The sequence below is a fragment of the Pangasianodon hypophthalmus genome, chromosome 13 (assembly GCF_027358585.1).
Source record: "Pangasianodon hypophthalmus isolate fPanHyp1 chromosome 13, fPanHyp1.pri, whole genome shotgun sequence".
In the NCBI taxonomy this organism is placed as follows: Eukaryota; Metazoa; Chordata; class Actinopteri; order Siluriformes; family Pangasiidae; genus Pangasianodon; species Pangasianodon hypophthalmus.
Genome location: NC_069722.1, coordinates 21,338,343 through 21,358,551, shown reverse-complemented (window position 1 = coordinate 21,358,551; position 20,209 = coordinate 21,338,343). Strand labels below are relative to the sequence as shown.

The 20,209-nt window shown below is 39.4% G+C and overlaps 1 protein-coding gene across 2 annotated transcripts in view; it reads left to right on the top strand.

Annotated features, from left to right (window-relative positions):
• Window positions 1–569: 569 nt before the first annotated feature.
• The window catches only part of slc16a2 (solute carrier family 16 member 2), a 35,616-nt gene continuing 15,976 nt past the window's right edge, over window positions 570–20,209 (top strand). The window contains exons 1-3 of one of the 2 annotated variants that reach the window (XM_053239041.1): window positions 570–1,545; window positions 18,106–18,250; window positions 18,963–19,437. In XM_053239041.1, the coding sequence (XP_053095016.1) occupies window positions 1,191–1,545; window positions 18,106–18,250; window positions 18,963–19,437 (975 nt within the window). In that variant the 5' untranslated portion in view covers window positions 570–1,190. The remainder of the gene's footprint in view (window positions 1,546–18,105; window positions 18,251–18,962; window positions 19,438–20,209) is intronic. The other variant, XM_026917302.3, reaches the window with a different exon arrangement.

The following is a 20,209-nucleotide window of genomic DNA, read 5'->3' as shown; positions in this document are numbered from 1 at the left end:
GATATAGCTAGCACCTCTTTGGCCACGCAAACACGAGACACTAGAACATGAATTATAACGTCATGTTATTAAGTATTAAAATATCTAATCTTATTTAATCTAATCTAATATTATAAGCAAACATGCTAAAAAAATTAGCATTGACTTTCAAAGTTGTTTCTGAGTGAACAAAATGCTAAAGCGCTATATTGCTAGGCTAAAATGAACGTAGTGCTTATCTACAATGTAAGAAAATGAAGAAGAAATGAATAAGAAAAAATGACAGGAAAACTATGTTATATTAGCTTGGAGGACAACTTGAGGCAAGTTGTTTGTTTGTTTTTGTTTGTTTTTACCTCAGAATGTTACATATTTAGTAATATTCGGTCAGTGTTTTTATCTGAGTTTAGCTGGAAGATGAAACAGGAAGTGTTTAATACTGTGTAGATGGTAACAGTCAAAAACTGAAAATAAATAAATTAATTAATTTTATATATATATATATATATATATATAATATATATATTGTAATTGAGCCTGTAGGTGTTTAGAAATGACAGCTCACAGAAGGTGATTATAGTGTACACTATGCACCACTCGCAGTCGGTTTGAGACGCAGCCCCGGATGAACCGGGAGAGCGGCGTGGGGGCGTGTCCGCTCTCTGCCACCCGATACCGTTTTGGTGGATTTATTTATTTATTTTTTTAGGAAGGTGAGGGAGAGGCGGGGACACACAGAGGGATTGAGAGAGAGAGAGAGAGAGAGCTGTTGAATGGAGACGGTTCTTAGAGTTTATAACGGAACCAGTGTCCGGTGTAGGTCGTGCGGAGCGCGCGCGCTGGGGCTCCGGCAGTAAACACGCGCGAGAACCTGCGTCTCAAAAGGCTCATGAGGCTCGTGATCGGGGCTTTTTGTCACCAGTGAAGCGCGAGAGCTTTGGCTATTGTTGCTCTTTTAAGACTTTAATACCGGTGCAGGTTTGAATCATCGATCGGATCACGAGGAGTTCGTAGTGAGCTGCGAGAGTTCAGCATGCGCATCGCGTGTAACCTTTGTTAGTCTGTTGTTTAGTATCTTCCACCCCCAAGTTATTTTTTTGCGTTACCGCGCGCGGAGTTGGTGTACTCTTTGCAGCACGCGGAGCTCTTCTCCGTTTCATGCAATAAAGACTTTTAAGGACTGTGGTGTGGATGCACGCGCGCACGCATGCATGATGCATCCAGCAAACAGCAGCTGCATCACCGAGAGCGATGACAGGACGCGCGAGCCCGAGCCCGGGGCGTCGGAGTCAGTGGAGCGCGCTTCCGGTAAGCGCGAGCCTCCCTCCGCGGCGGAACAGGGATGCCAGCTCGGGCACGCGGAGGAGGAGCAGGTGCGCGGGGATGACGCCGCGAGCCCAGCGCAGTTCGTGCCGCCGGAGGGAGGTTACGGCTGGCTCGTGGCGTTCGCCGCCACCTGGTGCAACGGCTCGATCTTTGGCATCCAGAACTCGTTCGGGATTCTGCACGTGATGCTCGCGCAGGAGCACGAGGACCCCAACGACCAGGCGTCCCAGTTTAAAGTAGGTGAGTGAGCTTGTCGCTTTCGTGGCACGCGCGCTGAGTGCACTGGCAGGTAAGTGTGCACTGCCTTCCCAATGTGTTGTTCATAAAAGTCTCCATCAACGTTTATAAACAAGTGTTATTATGTTTATTATTGAACTCTACCATGTATAATACATCTTTTGTACCTGTAGTGTATGTTTTACATGGTAATGTGAATGTAGTGTGTCTACAAAAAAGTACATAGTTCCACATTAAGGACCACTGAGGCACCTTTTAGCTGTAAAAGTTCACTTCATGAAACCAAGCAGGTAACTGATACACCCTAAAGGTATAAAAGATGCACTCATGAGGACAGCACTCCAGTCACAAGGAACGGTACTATTTAGTACCCTTTTTTCTGAGAGTTTGTGATTGATTGACTGGTGTCTTAAATCCCATGGGTTTTACTATAAGTGTAAATACAGGTGTACATAATGCCAACTTGAGTTTCCTATTTAAATAAAAGTATGAATCGTTGTAAATATGATGCAAAATGTGGACGCAGAAGCTCTAAACTAAATAAATATGAGAGCACCTGTTTGCCACAAAATAAAATACATCTGATCTTTTCTGCAAAAGGTGTGAGAACCACCATCTTAAGCTGTGATATTAGTTTAAGTTTAAAGAGCCAAGGGAGCAAAGTTGACTGGGAGGGATGGCAAAGGCTACTCTTGCTCCTCTGTCAATCACAGCGACACTAGCCAATCGCGGATGTATGCAGAAGAGGGCCGACAGCGCTTTCCTCCGAGTGTGTTACGCTGCCCTGTAATGTGTTATCTGTTGATGGTGTGCTCTTTATGTACGGCATACAGTATATTCCATAATAAGATTAACTAGGGGGCAGTTTAGTGTAGCCTGTACACCTACTGGCATGTTTTTGGGAGGTAGGAGGAAACCAGAGAACCCTGAAGGAACCCACAGAGACACAGGGAGAACATGCAAAACTTTCTGCACAGACAGAAACCTAAGCTCAGGATCGAAGCAGGGGTCCTTATGTGATGCGGATAGTCTACAGTGAGCACCAGGTGGATATTTAGTGTCCATTAGTCTTGTTTTCTCTGTGTCTATGTCTTATAATCTCTCTGTTTATATCAGTTTGTCTGAAAAGCCTCTAAAACTCCTCTGTCTGGTCGCCATGCTGTCTGATTGTGTGTGATTTGTTTACTCGCCTGTGTAAAAAAAAAAAAAACAACACTGGAGAGAGCAGACGAGGGGTGAGCAGGAGATGCCGAACTTTTGGGAAGCTAAATAATAGGAACAACTTCGTTACTATTAGAGACTTTTATTAATGGATTGCAGCTCAGAATGCTTTATGTGATATTAAAAATACAGCTCCAATTCCGATCCTGTAAAATATGTACTGGAAAAAAGTAATATAAAATGTATCAATAATATAAAACGTTAAAGGGGTCCAAGCACTGCTTCGCATTAATTGATGTATGGATTTTAGACGAGTATTTTAGGTTTGGCTGTGATAAGAGACACCAAGAGACACTAAGTGAGCTCGAATGTTGAAGCACCCTGCTATTCCAGCTCAGACCAAACTGAGCAGAGTCATTTGTATAAATTTGAAAATCATTTGGATACAGACTCTCTATTTGTTGAAAAACTGGAGTTTCTCAAATTGAAAGTATAATGTGTTAGAAGGAGCGTATTAATATAATATAAATCTCTCTACTGTTGTAGAAAATGAATCAACCTTTACACCAAATTTGGGGGTTGTTTCCTAACAGGACTCCCTGTTTTATTTTGCTAGAGAGGCAAAAAGAAGAGAGAGAAAAAAACAGTAGATGTTTAGACACCTGTAAAATAAATGGAAAAATATATTTCATACTGTCTTGCACTTGCTTTTGGTCAGTTGAATGATACAAAACTTTAAGTTTTGGATAAATACTTCTGCCAAATGGTTAAATGTAAATCCATCCAATGGTTAAATGTTAACAACATTTGTTGCATCAAAAGAAACCATTATAATTTCCCCAAGACAAAAGCAGCAAATTGTGTACATATTTTGTTAAAAAATTGTAACTGGAGAGTCCATACTGTCTTTGTATTGTGAAAATTGTTGAGTGTTATTCTCCTAAAATCTGACTGTCAAATTGTGCCAGTTGTTTCTGAAGTATCAGGTAATCCCTTCACACTCTTTCACACATGCAGCATACAAAACGTTGTGCGATATTGACTTGAACGAGGAGCTGTATTAAATCCAGTGCACTGTCTAAAACGGATTATGTAAGGAATAATACATCATGTAGAGGGATGTTATAGAAAAATAAACAGTGACGGGGTGGCATGTGTTTACCGATGATTAACAGCACATTCTGAAGTGTTTTATTCCTTTTACACCACAGCAATTTGCCAATGATTTACAATGTTTTATTTATTAAATAATAATACTTTTAATCTGTTTATAGTTCCATCCACAACACAACGTAGTTCCTGTTATGACTTTGGATGTAGCAGCTACAAACAGTCGTTCCTTCGCTAGCTGTTGTCTGGAACACTTTCCGGTAAAGGTATAGCTTCAGTTCTGACTGTAACGAAGGCACTGACACTGGAGACTCCTTCCATTCCAAGTGCTAAATACTATAAATGTCTCCTTACAGAAAACGTCACCATATTACACAACAATTACACATAATTTAAAAAAAACCCCAAAAAAACAGGGCCTTGATGTAGTCTAATGGTTACATTAAATGAATATTCATAACATTGATGAATGAAATATAAATAAGTAAATAAATAACATAAATAACTCTAATCTAGGCCTGGTTTCTAGTTACTCTAGCTATAACTCTTAGTTTTTAATTGCTGCAGAACCAAAAGTCCAGTGAGTGGAGTTGGATCTGGTCCAGCTCCTCCTACCTCGGCAGAGTCGAGGCAAAAGTCCAAGGGGGTTCAGACAACTTCAGGCTGGATGAGTGTGTTGTTCCGTGTAGTAAAGTGTCTCGTGGGTTAGGGTTAGGGCTTAGGGTTAAAAGAGGAGTTGGCTCAGGTCCAGCCCCCCAACACACACACACACACACACACACCACCCCCAGACATTTGGCTGTGCAGCAAGGACTATCTCAATTAACATGATATTTACATGACAAGTCAGTTTCAATGTCTTTATGGTATACTTGCCTACTATTAGATGTATATTTGATTTCTTTGTATTTCTGTATCATCACATTAGTATAATATTTTTATTGTCTCTTGTCATTACACTGACTACAAAAAAGATCTGCATTAACAGTTTCATGTCTCAGTCTCTCACTTTATTGGTCTTCCCCTTTTAACGACAAGTGTGTGATTTAAAGAAAGTGGTCTAGACATGAATTGAAAAAAAAAAAACCCTCCTGCCGAGAGAATGCTACACAAGAAAAAAACCCTGGAAACTTCACAAGTCGTAAACTGTGCCCAAGTAGTTTCAGCAATCGCCTGGTTTTAAAGGTATGTCAGTATTTACGCTTGTTCAGAGTCAGTTAAGTTGCCACCTCTGAACACGGTCCCTAGTGCACGGTTTGAGACCGAGCCAGTGACGGCACTGCCGAGAGAAAGGATGATGAGTGTGTTGTACTGTGTGATCAGTGTATCTGTGTGTGACTGTTCATTTCTCTTCCCTCTAGGCTCAACACCTGTTTCACAACACCTGTTTTTTTTACTCTTTCTGTGGTCATTTTCTTTTTGAATCGGTGGAGAAAATGCCTGCCATGTTGCTACATGAAAGCAGTGTTTATTGACTTTAAAGGTATTAAACAGCCGAGTTCCCACCCCTCTCTTTTTACTTTCATTTTTACTTTATTTTTCTCTTCCTCTTTATTTTTTTTCCCCTTTAATCTGTCATTTGCTCTTGTTTTTATTTTTTTACTTTGACTTTTCATTTTCTCGTCGTCTCACTTCTGTTCTTCTCTTTCACTTTTTGCTCTCTTTTTTGCCGTTGCTGTCTTCCTCTGTCTGTGCCTCACTTTGTCTTGTTTGTCCACCAGTCCCTCTTTCTGGCTCTTTCTCTTTTTTCCCGCTTTTTTTTTTTCTTGCTCTTTAATTCCGTCCTTCTCTATCCTATAATTTACTCTTCGTTCTGCGCTTCTTTTTCAGTATCTCTTTCTCTCACGTTCTTTGTCTGCCAGTCCTCTCCTGTCCTCTCAGAACTCTCTGACCCCAGATCCTCTGAAGCATGGAGGTTTAATCTCAGCAGGGGATTAAAGTGGAAACTCCCGTTTGCATAAATACTGCTCAGTCCTGCTTTAATCCTGAAACACATTACACATTTCTGTCCCATTTGAAGAGCATCATATGGAAAGTGGTTTAAATGTCTTTTTTTTTTTTTTTTTTGAACATTCTTCAATGAAGCATACACGGGTCCATCTTGGCGAAGACAAGTCTGTAATTTAGTTGACTTGAAAAAAAAAAAATCATGAAAGATTGTTGTTTTGACAAAAAAAGTGGCCTAAACCTAGTTTTTGTAGAACCCTGTGTGCTTTAGTGCTGAAGAACATATGTATGTGTGTGTGTGTGTGTGTGTGTGTATATGTGTGTGTGTGTGTATTCAGATTTAGTTAAACATGTCGGCCAAAGTTCAGTGCATTGAGCAAGTAGGAGAGAAAATTGCTTTAAAAAAAATCTCAACACTCTGGTTTGTGCACACACAGAGTACTTAGTGTGTAGGATGCACTTTTTTTGCTTATAATTATATCCCTTAGATTTCGTGTGTGCTGTAATTCCAATGGTCCTTATTATAAAAAAAATGGACCCCAGAGACAAGTTCCTTGTCCACTTAGTTACTCTACTCTATGGGAGTGCTTGGTTTGCGTCCATGCCTGAAACCACATATACTGTACTAAACTAAACATGCAAAATTACTACACCAACAATGGTGCCATTACTATTTTGAACACGGTAGTATGTGGATTAAGACGGAGCCTGTGTCTAGACACATATGTACCGTTAGGGGACATTATGCCTATGTTTGGGATAAAATGTAAGCAAATCTGTTAATTAAATTGTTAATATTTCGGTTAGCAAACATAAGACGCAGTGAATAAAAAATAGGTTGTTATTCTAGTAATAGTTTCTATAAGAATGACGTACACAGGCACTTGTATTTCAGATGCTCCACTTAAAAAAGTGTGGGTAACTGTTGATATGCTGAAGTTTTCTGTGTTTATATAACATATATGGAAGGAGTCTCCAGTGTCCAGCGCTTTGTAACAGTCCGAGTCTTTGTGGTTTCTCAGTAACGTGATAAACTTAATGCGTCTGATTAAGTTCAAGAGAGAGAAAAAGAGAGGTTGGTGAGTGAATGACTGTATTATAGCTGCTATATGCAAGTGAAAAGAGGAACCAAGTTTTTTGTGGACGTTCCACAACAAGAAACCTAACTATAAAGGATAAAAAGTATGTCATGTCGTTCTTTGATGAATATAAATTGTAAATGTTGGTTTAGTCAACCTCGGCATGCCACGACACCACTCTGTTGTTATTTTCCTATAACAGCAAATCCTCAAGTATTTTTTTGTTACTTATCGAACTGTTTACATAACTATTTTGATAACCGTACAAGTTATTAGCTAGCACACATTGAAAACATTATGGCCATGCCTAATATGCTGTTGGTCCTCCTCATGCCACCAAAACAGCTCGCCGAGGTATGGACTCTACAGGATCTCTGAATGTGCTCTGTAGTATCTGGCACCAAGAAGTTAGCAGCGGTTTCTTTAAGTCCTGTAAGTTGCGAGGTGGAGCCACTGCAGTTCGAACTTGTTGTTCCAGCACGTCTCACAGTTGCTCAATCGGATTGAGATCTGGGGAATTTTGAGGCCAGGGCAACAATGTGTGTGGTGTAGCAGGATGCATTATCCTGCCTAAAGAGGAATACCATCAGGGAATACCACTGCCATGAAGGGGTGTACCTGGTCCTAGGTAAATGGCACGTGTCAACTTGACGTCTACATGAATGCCTGGAGCGAGGGTTCCTAAGCAGATCATTGCCCAGAGCATTACACTGCCTCCGCCAGCTTATTTCCTTCTCACAGTACATCATAGTGCCATGACTTCCCCAGGTAAATGGCAGGCCAGGCCACCTTCTTCCGTTGATCCAAGGTCCAATTCGGAAGCTTGTGTGCCGATTGTTTTCATGCACTGTGTGTTATGACACAATACTCCCGTAACCATCATTGAAATTTTTCGTGCCACTGTAGCGTGTCTGTTGGTTCGGACAAGACAAGATAGCCTTCGTTGCCCTCGCTTGTCAATGAGCCTTGGGCACCCAATACTCTGTTGCCGGTTAAGGGTTTGGCCCTCCTCTGACCATTGGTAGGTCCTCACTACAGCCTTGCCGCTTCGGAGATACTCTGACCCCTAACTATTCAGCCACTCAGGTCTTCATGCCTGCCCATTTCTCCCGCATCCAACACATCGACTACGAGGACCGATTGTTTGCTTGACGTCTACTATATCCCAGACCTTGGCACACACCACTGTTATGAGATAATCTCATGAATTTGCTTCATCCGTGAGTAGTCATAATGCCTTGGCATTATGAAGAGTGTTAAATATATGAGTGTAGAAAAGAGTGAATTTGCCTTCATAAGTAGGAAGGCTGTATTTCAGGGTTTTTGCAGTTAAAATTTTACCCATACTCCTCAGCCACGTTATCATCTGTTAAAAGCCCAAAGTGCACCGAATTAATATTTAATAGACTTGAAGTCCATTACCTCTTTGCTCTTGCTGGAGTTTTGCTTGTCCCAGTGAAAGACTGCCTGAGATGAACTTGTGATGAACTTTCCATCTGTTGCGTATCCACATTAATAATGTTTAGATCAACTCTCCAGGGTAAAATATAACAATGGCCTCTGGGTGTTTTATGTATGTTTGGAAAGGTGGGATCATTTGCTTGAGCCAATATGCTGTGCCATTGTGGGTTTGCTTAAACATCTGGTTTCAATAGACTACACATTAACATTTGATTTATAGAGGTAACTCAGGGATTTCAGATAAAACCGGCTGAAATTATACTTAAACGTGTCAAAAACTTCAAAGGTGGAAATTAAGTGATGTTTTACATGAAGTTTTTTTTTTTAAAACACAGTCACTACGTGCTAAAGCACACTTAATAATCACCCATCACTGTTAATGCATAACTAAAAGAGTTGTTTAAGAGTCTTGACAGTAGGTCAGAAGACAGGAAGATCTGAAGGCTTTTGTCGAGCACTTTTGAGTTTTTCTTTGTCATGGCGAGGCACAGAAATGGACATAGCTGTTTTATTTATTGCTAGTTGCTGCTATGGCAGCAGTGAAGTGCGAAAGTGAGAAGAGAAAGAAAATTTGTATACTATTTTAATGTTTGTGGTTTTTGTTTTTTTTTACTTACTTCAGCTGCAGAGGCACTGTGCTTGCACAACTGCAACAGGCAGAAGAATAAAAAGAACGGTGAGCAAAAAAACCTACAACGAGTAAGCAGGAAACGTAGCTATAAATGATAAAAAGTGTGCCTCATCCCTTAATAACATTGGAAGGATGCTGTGGCATAAGAGGAATGAAACGCTTGCAGACGTGCACATTATGTTCCTTACAATTCGAACTTTGTATGGTTCCCTTTATACAACTGTCAGGACTAAAGGGTGTGTGCAGCGTTGTTAGCCCCCCATGTTAGTCTCGCACCTTTCTGCTACAATGAACTCTGCACAAAGGAAGCTTGTGTTAGAGGGGAACCTGGCCAGATGTGATCTAAGGTGAGCTTTTAGGACATGACAATCATTGCTTTGAAGGAGTATATAAAATTAGGTGAAATGATGCTGAAACATTTTCCCATGTTCCACTTTGGAATGACGTGAGAACAGCTGTAGTGTGTGTGCTCAAATCTAAAAAAAAATCAGCTTCATGATGGAAGATTGGTATGAATTTGTACTCACATGTGAAGTTGTAAGAGTTCTGCTGTACAATCAAGTCATGTTTAGGAATAGCTTAATTACATAATTAAGCTAATTTTCACTGGCTGTACCCATTTTTAAACCCCAAAATGGTCATTCGCTTCTAACTTCCATCTGCAGTGTAGGGGTGTTTTTGTCTAGTGTGTCTGACAGTTTGAGATTTCAAACCTGACAACTTTTATAGAAAACATTTTTTTAAAAAAGGGTGCTAAACGTTTAGGCGTTCCTAAATGTTTCGGACAAACGACCCCAAAGAACATTATGAATTTTCTGGAATTCCAAACCTTGACCAGCCTACATTTATTTAAAAATTCCAGATTTATGATATAGGACTCCTGTAACATTTGAACATTTTATTATGTTAGTAACATATCTATGTGTAACATAAGTGACTAAAAACCAAAGGAACATTCCTTGCACTGACTTAACGGTATGTTCTGTAGTTATAGGAAAAGAATCTATGCTGGGATGTGATGTGAAGCAGAGGAACCTGGTTTATACTTGACACATGATATTGCTTGCGCATGCAGAAGGAAAATTTGTGCACACACTCTCGCTGCGTATCTCGTGTACATCCAGAAGATTGAAAAGCAGCATTTACTAGCATCAACAACGTAGCGTCTCTGGCCATCGTGTTTCCAAGTCAAACTATAAAATGTTTAGCGATTTTCATGCACACCGATGTTAAACACACTGACGAGCTCTGTCACTCTTAAATCTTTGAGAGCAGCGTCACGATTGTTGTCATGAGAAACGTCTCAAATCGAAAACTCTGAGTATTTTCTAATCTAGAAAATCAAGAAGACTGGTACGCAAATCTGACCTTTCGGTAGGTTTGAAGGAGACATGAGAGTTTTTTAAAAATTTCAGATGCTACCTGTAATAGGAAACCCAGTTAGTGTTAGCGCTCAATAACGTCTAGAATAGTACATAAGTATGAGATTTGAGACAATTCTCAAGAAAAGTTGTTTTGTAGATGTAGATGGAAGGGGAAATTTGTTAATTTTTAATTGTTGAACTATGATAGTACAGTGCATCAGGATAGTGAAAAAGACTAAAATAACATGTACCTTATAAATTTAAACATGGCTTTTCTGAACATTTCAGAATATTAGCACACAAAATCCATCTCCGCTATTTTTATTATACAGAAGACTGTGAGTTTCTGTGGGTTTCTCTGTGAGTTTCTCTCACAACCCCATTTGTAAATCAAGCGACTCCACATGGGGTCATGACGCCAAGTTTGGGAACCCCAAACTTTCAAGGTGCAAATGTTTGTCATGGGTAGGTACCCATAATGCTGTGAGGGAAAAAATGCTACCATATACAAAGATGTTTTCCATAGATACAAGCGATGTAAATGTTTCCCTTCGAGGTATAGTAGTGGTCCTTAAGGTTCAATTTCATTTTAAGATCAAAACTTTTACTAGGTATTTATTTAGGATACCTTGTAGCTACCTTTACAATAACGCATTAAAGAAATAAAAATCTCCAATTACTAATGAATTAAATATATATATAATGGTTGCTACTACAGATCATTAAAAGTATATTTAACAAGATGAAGAGATCCAAGAAATACAAAAAAAATCAAACAAGTACATTTTTAATTTGGTTTTAAAACCAACTATAGGGGTGTTTAGATGTGTATAAGGTATTTGGGAACACTATTCCAGACACCTTCTGGTTAAGTAGCGGGTGATCCTCAGGACTAACAATACGAGTTTGCTGAACAAAGAGAGCAGTCATTGGGGGAAGGGTTAAATTGCTTCAAGAGAGCAGCAAGAAACACTGGAGCAAAATGATTTTAAGAGTTTTTTTTTAACGGCACTGTTACACCTATTAGTCCAGTTGCTCAATCTGAATCTGAGTGAAATTGATACTTTTGGTTCGTATGGTATTTGGTTTAGTTTGTTTTTTCATTGAGCATAATTAAGCAAAAAAAAAAAAAAAGCAGGTTGAAAACCCGTACATAAAATTTCATTCATTCGTCAGAAATACAATGACGAAAAAAGTAAACAAACCTTTGCCAAGTGCTTTAGAAATCACAAAAATCACCTAAGCTCAGACAACACAAAGCTGTGCTTAATATATTACTAGATAATTATAGAAATTACAAGTTTAAAACATTTGATCACATCAATAATTTCTTTTTTCTTTTTTTTTTTTCGTCAGTCCAAATCTCACATCACATTTCCGCAGCACTTAGCTCTAACCTTTGCTCAGTTTGCACCTCGCCAGTTCATTTTAGCAGCTCTAACAAAAAAACGTCATCCACAACTCAAAGTTCGATTGAAACCAGACCGAAACCACCTTGCTCAGATGATCTCGGACCGATTGTGGGACTGTTGTGATCTTCCCTGCACAAACCAGAGAGAAAATCAATCAGGGTTCAGTTCAAACTGGCTAAGCACTGTATATGTCAGAGCAACCTTAAACATCATAAACAGGACTACTTATGAAATTTGAAAGCTCTAATGTGTTTAGTGTGCAGATATAGAGGGCCAAAGTTGGTCTTTGCTTTTTTTTTTTTTTTTAACAATATTCAGCAGGCCATAAATTGGCAAATGTGCAACTGTGGACCTTCTATTTTAGAAGCTGAAGACATTTTATTCTACACAACAATCCCCGAAAATTTCATGCATCTAGCATGAATAGTTCTAAAGTAATGACTTGTGGAGCTATTCATGATAGATGCATGACATTTTCAGGGACTATTGTGTAGCATAAGGTTTTTTTTACAGTAAAATTAGAGCCATGCCCCCTTAAAGCCTCTATATCTCAGAAACTAAAGAAGATACAAGCCTGAAATTTTGCACACTATTTATTAGGAATAGTGACATTATTTCCAGAAGGTATGAAGCAAATCTGAGATGGTCAGTCAGGAGGCCTCTAGTGATTTCACATGGATTGACCCATTAATAGCAAGAAAGTTAGCCAATAGAACAAAACGTATGGAATGAATCAGTGGTTATTTCCCAGACGTGAGCGTGACCAGAGATCAGTCGACTGAAGAAATAAAGATAAGGCTACATCAGTCAAATGCCACAAGTGACTTTTACCTCCAGTGATGAGACAGAGACTAATGTGGATACTCAAGATGACAATCAGCATTATTTTCCAGAAATGGATTAGGTTATAAATATAGAGGTAGGATTATGTAGTGGATAATAATACTCAAAAGTGAACTGGCAGGTTACAGTATAGGAGAAGGTTGACCTAAATCTTCATTTTTTTTTTCTTGGCTTCCAAAATACAAGAACAAAGGGTGTGTTGTAGGGGTGTGGGTGTGGGTGTGTGCTATCACTGACAGGAATTTTGGCTTTGTGAGTCATTGTACTGCTTTAATCTCTAAAAGTCTCTACATTGGGGTCCAAAATACACTAATACAATTCTGTAAAAAGTACAATATTTATACACTAGAATACAAATCCTAAACACTATTGTATACACTAGCATAAAATAATCTCTTTTACAAACTAGCCCTGGCCAAGAAGGCAACATGTGTTACCCATTTACCATTGGCTGTAATCTAACATAGATCTCACTGAATTTAGGCACACACACACACACATATACACACACACACGTGGAAAATTGCTAAGCTTATACACCCTCACAAACGCACTTATCATATAAGGCCAGCCTTATACACACCCACACACGTCAGATATAGCAAGCTTCAAACATACAGACACACACATTAGACGTAGCCAACCCACCATATGGATCTCAAACATCATAAATAGAATAAATTCCATGTTTAATCTTATGCAAACTAAAGTTTAGGGAAGTTTATTTCTAATAATTTTATATGCCTGCTAGGTTTGCATAGCTGTCCACTTCTCTTGGTCATCATTTTCCTCTTTCCTCTGTTAGTGAATGATTAAACAAAGAAAAACGTCAGATATAGGCTACATAAATACACAAAGTGCACTCATATTTCATCTTGCAAGCCCACAGGCCTCTAGACATGGAAGTGGTTTTTTTTTTTTTTTCTTTTTTCCTGATAAGCAAGATACACAGAACTGATCCAATTCCAACATCCTGTCAGAGATCCTGTATTGTTTACATTTGCATGGTAAATATGCAGTTGATGGTGGTCCAATAAAACGGCTTATGTAATCTTTTTCTTTTTTTAACCCTGTAGAACCCTGGTGTGTGAGGGTGTGGAGGAAGACTCGGGAAACGGGCGGAATTTTAACTGAGCTCCGGGCTTGCGTTTATTCAGTCCACACACTTTTTTCAGCTCACTTTCAAAAAAAAAAAAAAACTCAACAAAATCAAAGCACTCAACAGAAACTGGTCTGTCCCAGACTCTCAGCTTTTGCTCCATCAAGTTCACGTTGTGTGTGTGTGTGTTGTGTGTCACGCAAGTACCACCAGCTATCTCGCACTCTCTCTCACCGGTTACAGGAGTAACTGAAAGCACAGACAAACACAAATAAGTAGACTGGTGGTAATACAACACAGGTGAGAATCATCACACGTTACCTTCCGGTTCAGCCCGCCTCCTCTGCGTCCAAAGCTGACGCTTGACCACGCCCCCGCCGCCACACACCCCTTTCTCGTGTCTTATCGTGTCTTATGTATATATATATGTATAATTAAATACTATTAGCATTATTATTTATTATAAATAATAAAGCTGTTATTTATTATTTTATTCATATCACTAGTTTACCTAAAAATGTGAATCAGAATATACAACACTAAGTTGTCAGGGATTCGCAGAGGTATTGGATGCAAGTGCAGACTTTTATTGTGCAGGGTGTAAAAACAACAACCGAAGCGGTGAGTGTACACAAAACAGCAAAACGTACAGACTATGGGCAAGACTATGGCAGGCAAAGCAACAAACCGACACAACATCAACAGAAGCATGACAATGAGGTACAGAGAAACGGGAAACAGGAGTGAGTGATTAGTGCCATGTGACGTGCTGGGGCTGATGGGAAGTGTAATTTAGTGCCCTTTTAGTGCTACCCTGACATAAATTATATTAATATAATAACTAATTAATACTTGGATTTGTTGTTATAAATAATATTTTTTAAATAACAAACTTATTAAACCAAATATTGAACACCTATATAAATTGTTGTGTATTTCATTTTTGGCAAAAAATATATAATATAATATAATATAATATGATATGATATGATATGATATGATATGATATGATATGATATGATATGATATAATATAATATAATATAATATAATATTAGCACAGATAGAGGAACAGAAGGCGTTTGTTTGTGTCTCCCCTGTGTCTGTGTGTCTGGTCGAAACCTGTCAGAGCGCATCAGTCACTTTTAGTGGGTCATTCTCCCTGTCCCTTCCTCCAGCTCTTCTCTCTCTCTCTCTCTCTCTCTCTCTCTTTCTGTCTGTTCAGTTGTTTTCAGAGGGATCTGGCCCTGATTCTCTCTAATGAGACTGCTGTGTGTTAAAGCCCTTGAGCTAGTGATGGAGAAAGAGGGGGGAGCGAGGAAGTGGCATGGATGTGGAGAAGGAAATAATGGGAGAGGGCAAGAGGGAGTGAAAAGTGGGGGAGTAAGTAATAGTGAACAACAAAAGAGTGACAGAGGAAATGAGAGGAGGAAGAGAGAGCAAGGGGTAGGGAGAGGGAATGAATGAGAGAGAATAGAAAAGAGACAATAAGGAATCTTTTGAGTGAAGTATAGAGGGAAGTGTGTGTTGTAATTGTGTGGAGTAGTTGGAGTGATGTGTTTATGCGCTGAATCATCCGTCACCTGTCTCTACGGGTTGTCATGAGAGAATGTGAGAAAGTGTTACAGACAGAAGAAAAGTGTGTTAAAACCCTATTATCTGTGTTGCTAGCAGCAGTATGCTGTAATTATGATTATCAATTCTCCAGTGCATTGGTAGCCTCTTTTGTTTGATCTTTACCAGGGTGCCAATAATTCTGCATAGCCAAGAGGTTTTGTTGCTGTTTTAGATCTTTGGCAAAAAAAAGAGAATAATTATTATTATTATCATTATTTATTATTAGGGGGCCAAGCATCAAAGCTAGGTAGGGACCCTATTGGAATTGTATATTCTTATATTTATTATTAGGGGCCCAAGCATCGACGCTAGGTAGGTACCCTACTGGAATTGTATATTCTTAAATTTATTATTAGGGGGCCAAGCATCGACGCTAGGTAGGGACCCTATTGGAACTGTATGTTTTCGTCTTATATTTATTATTAGGGGGCCAAGCATCAAAGCTAGGTAGGGACCCTATTGGAATTGTATATTCTTAAATTTATTATTAGGGGGCCAAGCATCGACACTAGGTAGAGACCCTATTGGAATTGTATATTCTTAAATTTATTATTAGGGGGCCAAGCATCGACACTAGGTAGAGACCCTATTGGAATTGTATATTCTTAAATTTATTATTAGGGGGCCAAGCATCGACACTAGGTAGAGACCCTATTAGAATTGTATATTCTTAAATTTATTATTAGGGGCCCAAGCATCGACGCTAGGTAGGGACCCTACTGGAATTGTATATTCTTAAATTTATTATTAGGGGGCCAAGCATCGACGCTAGGTAGGGACCCTATTGGAACTGTATGTTTTCTTCTTATATTTATTATTAGGGGGCCAAGCACTTTTGATATATGGGACGGTTCATCCATAACATGCAAACAAGATTGATAGCGAAGTTGCCAAAGGGACTATAAGAATTTTTTTTAATTCACCTCAAGGTGGCAGTATAATTCACAAAATTAAATAACTGCTCTTGAACATCAAATCAAGACTCTTCTTTCTCTTGATTTCCGGGATGGTGTTCCTTTTGTAACTAATTTGTGATTTGTCAAACAGGTGGTCGGCCATTTTGAAGTTTAACAGAAACTTTTCTTTGCTTCTTCTCCTACAAATTTTGTCCAGTAACCATGAAATTTGGATCACAGCATCATGAGACCAACTTGAACGAAACTGATTTTTGATATGCAGGACAGTTCATCCATAACATGCAACAAATGAATCTGATGGTGACAGGAAGTGAGGGCATATCTCAGTAATGCTTTTACGTATTGACACCAAACTTTTCACGTACATTTAGCAACAATACCTAATGTTAACAAACAAGCTTCAAGTTTATTTGCAGCTTGAGAGGGGTATTGGCGTCAAATTTGTTTTGGCATCAAATTTAGTATATTTCTATGGGAACAAGCACCGATGGTCCCAGTGGCTTCTGGTCTTCCTCTATTGCTAAGGGGTGATGCCAGAAAGTGCTTGGCCCCTTAATAGCAGCTTGCATCTATGTTTTTACTGAAGTGTTCTTTGATATGTTTGCATTATGGGCCCATTCTTAGTGTAGTATAAAATAATTTTATAATATAATTAAAAATAAGTTTACTGTTAGTATTTAGTATAAAACTTTATTTGTTTTCATGTGATGGATCGGCTGCCAGGAGCAGTGCACCCGTCCAAAACTGAAATGAAACCTACAACAATAATATGAAACCTTTTTCATACTATTGGAGGAAAGAAAATAATCTGTGGGTTAATAATCAGAGGAATGTATAATGCCTGCTGGATTTAGGAGGGCAAAATCCTCTTTCACGAACGAACACACACACACACACACAATCACCTCACCTCAGGTTTCCCTTTTTCTCAATTGTTCTAAATTCCCATAAGAACCTCAACCAGAGATTCCTAAACTGCAAAGCCAACAAACAAAGAACAACCGAAAATATGTGTGTGTGTGTGTGTGTGTGTGTATATGTGGTAGGGATTGGAAACATCTATGGAATAGTGCAAAACATCTGCCAGGTTGTAAGAGCTGTGTTTAGTTTACGCTTTTGCCCTTCTCCCATTTCCCTATATGTGTAAGCACCTGTTTGTTTAAGCATGTTTTTTTTTTTCCTGCTAATGGCACACCAGGGGTTTTGAGAAAGCAAAATGTCAAACCCACACACACAACAGACAAATCCACCTCTATGCATACACATATGAGATATATGCTCCTGGATACACAGGCGCACACCCGATACATGAAATGAAAATGCAATTGTTTCAATGTACGTCAGACATGTAATCCTATACACACACACAAGCATATGCATCAGACACACAGGTGCTCGTACCTGTTTGGCTAGATTATATAAATGTATATATACATACACACACACACACACACACACATATATATATATATATATATATATATATATATATATATATATACATATATATACATATACATACACACACACACACACTGGGACACACACACTGAGGTCAGTCTCCAATGTTTAACCAGTGAACTCAGACACAGAACACACTGTACAGACATTAAACCACCTTTGAACATCTAAACCCACCATCCACCTGACGGAGAAACCATGGACTTTGCATAGTTTTGTGTGTGTGTGTGTTTGATTTGTCCAATAGACACTTTGAATTTGCTTGTTAGGTGATCATTAAATACAGCATTCACTCCTTATGTGACTATGGTTTGCGTTCACATAGAAGATTCTCTGTCTCTGTTGTTAAAGCCATGTTGCTCATTTTTTTTATGTAATTATGGGGATTGATAATATTTCCTGCCTAATCAAAGCAAAGATCTCTGACTGTCATCCCTTTCTTCCCTCCTCCTATCTCCGTAGCATGGGTCGGTGCCTTGGCTATGGGGATGATCTTCTTCTGCTCCCCCGTAGTCAGCATGTTCACCGATCACTTTGGCTGCAGGAAGACGGCAGTGGGCGGAGCCTTCGTCGCCTTCCTTGGACTCCTCAGCAGCTCATTCGCCACGTAAGGCGTCATCAACATTATCATCCTAAGAATACAAATCCAAGTAGATAATCATAACCGTCATCACGACCGCCATCATCCTCACCGTACTGTTTGTTTTTAAATGATGACTATCATCAACATCATTATCATAAAAACGAACCTCTGGATGATCATGATCAGGTTACTCTTCGGGTTCTGACATTTACACACTCTACACATCAGTACACACTTGGTAAGTTTTCTGCGTTTTATTAAACATTTAGATGTCCAATTAAAGGTTAAAATGGACAATGGTCAAAGGCCAAATGAGCCAGCTGCCTGAGTTTAAGGATCTTTAAAGAAAGCACAAACCTCTCTGTGCTGAAGACTTTTCCATGGTGGAAAGTGTCAAATTACAGCCTTATCTCTAACTGTTACGAAAACGCTGACATTGGAGACTCCCTCCAAAAATGTTAAATAATGTCTCCTCACAGAAAGCTTCACTATATAAACAACTGCACACATTTTTCTAATCTGTTTTGTTTATGGTGTATGTTCTTACTCTAGAAAAGATAATGTATTATTGCTGTCCGAATGTATTACTTCAGTCTTATTGCAGTCCGAATGTATTACTTCAGTATTATTGTCAGAGCTGCTGTTATAGAAGATGAATCAGCACCTTCTGACTAACCTGAACCAAGATTTCAGCAGCACTGCGGTTTAATTCCCTCTCTCTCTTTGTCTGATGCAGAACACTGGGACTTCGTTATTTCACTTACGGCTTGCTGTTTGGCTGCGGCTCGTCCTTCGCCTTCCAGCCATCGCTGGTCATTTTAGGGCACTATTTTCGTCGCCGTCTAGGTCTGGCGAACGGCGTGGTGACGGCAGCAAGCAGCCTCTTCACCATAGCGCTGCCTGTGCTGCTCAAGAAGGTTGTAGGTCCTCTGGGCCTCTCCAGAACCTTCCAGATCCTCAGCCTCTTCATGCTGGTCCAGTCGCTGCTGGCGCTCTCTTTCCGGCCACTGATTCCTTCAGCGGGTGCAGGGATGGGCTCCCTGGGGCCCGCCAGAGATCAGGGATCTACAGCAGGAAGTCGGTGGAGGAGGGGTTTGATGAAAGTGAGGAAGTATTTCAACGCCCGTGTGTTCAAGGTGGCCACATACCGAGTATGGGCTTTTGGAGTGGCCACAGCTGTTCTGGGATACATGGTGCCCTACATTCACCTGGTGAGAGGATTATTTCTGGATCGTTGATTTATGATTAATGTTAAAATGACGCTGACTTTATGTGGGTGTATATTTTGTGTCTGGAATGCGTGTGTTGAGGTTGTGTGACGACCAAGCCAATCACAACACACTTAACCCCTTACTTCTGAATAAAAATGAGAAGTAAGTGTCAGTGCTAAACTTACTTTGCTACATTTTGTCATGTTACGGAAAAATCAATAAAGATCGCAAACTTATTTAGGTTGTGATTGCATAAGTAATCACCCCCGCTGCTGTGAAACCCCTAAGCTCTGTTGGAAAGAGATGTGGTTACAGCGTCAGGTTTGTGGCTTGCTAATGGAGAGAATGATACATCATCATTAGCACATTTTATCAGTAGTTGAGTTTATGGCCCTGGGTTTATTGCTCTATTTTGCCCCCTAGTGGAATAACAGCAACTAGCTTTAAGTAGTAGAGACTAGAGACTCTTAAAACTAGCGACAGTTTTAATTTAGAACACAGATCTAAATTAATTTCATTTGAAGGGTCGGATTAGAACTTTTATCAGGCTGGTCCTGGTCCCCGTTTGACATCACTGATCTAATGTCACCAGAATACCAGAGTCAGTACATTTTCTTCTACATACTGGCAGTAATTAAGCTATAGCTACAATAAACTAGCTAAAATATGCTAAATATGTCGTGATGTTTATTGTGGAAGCCAACCACGGTGCAGTAGAATTTTTTTCTCTATTAATATTTTTATGTTGTAGTCTATCATTCTGTCACTTCAC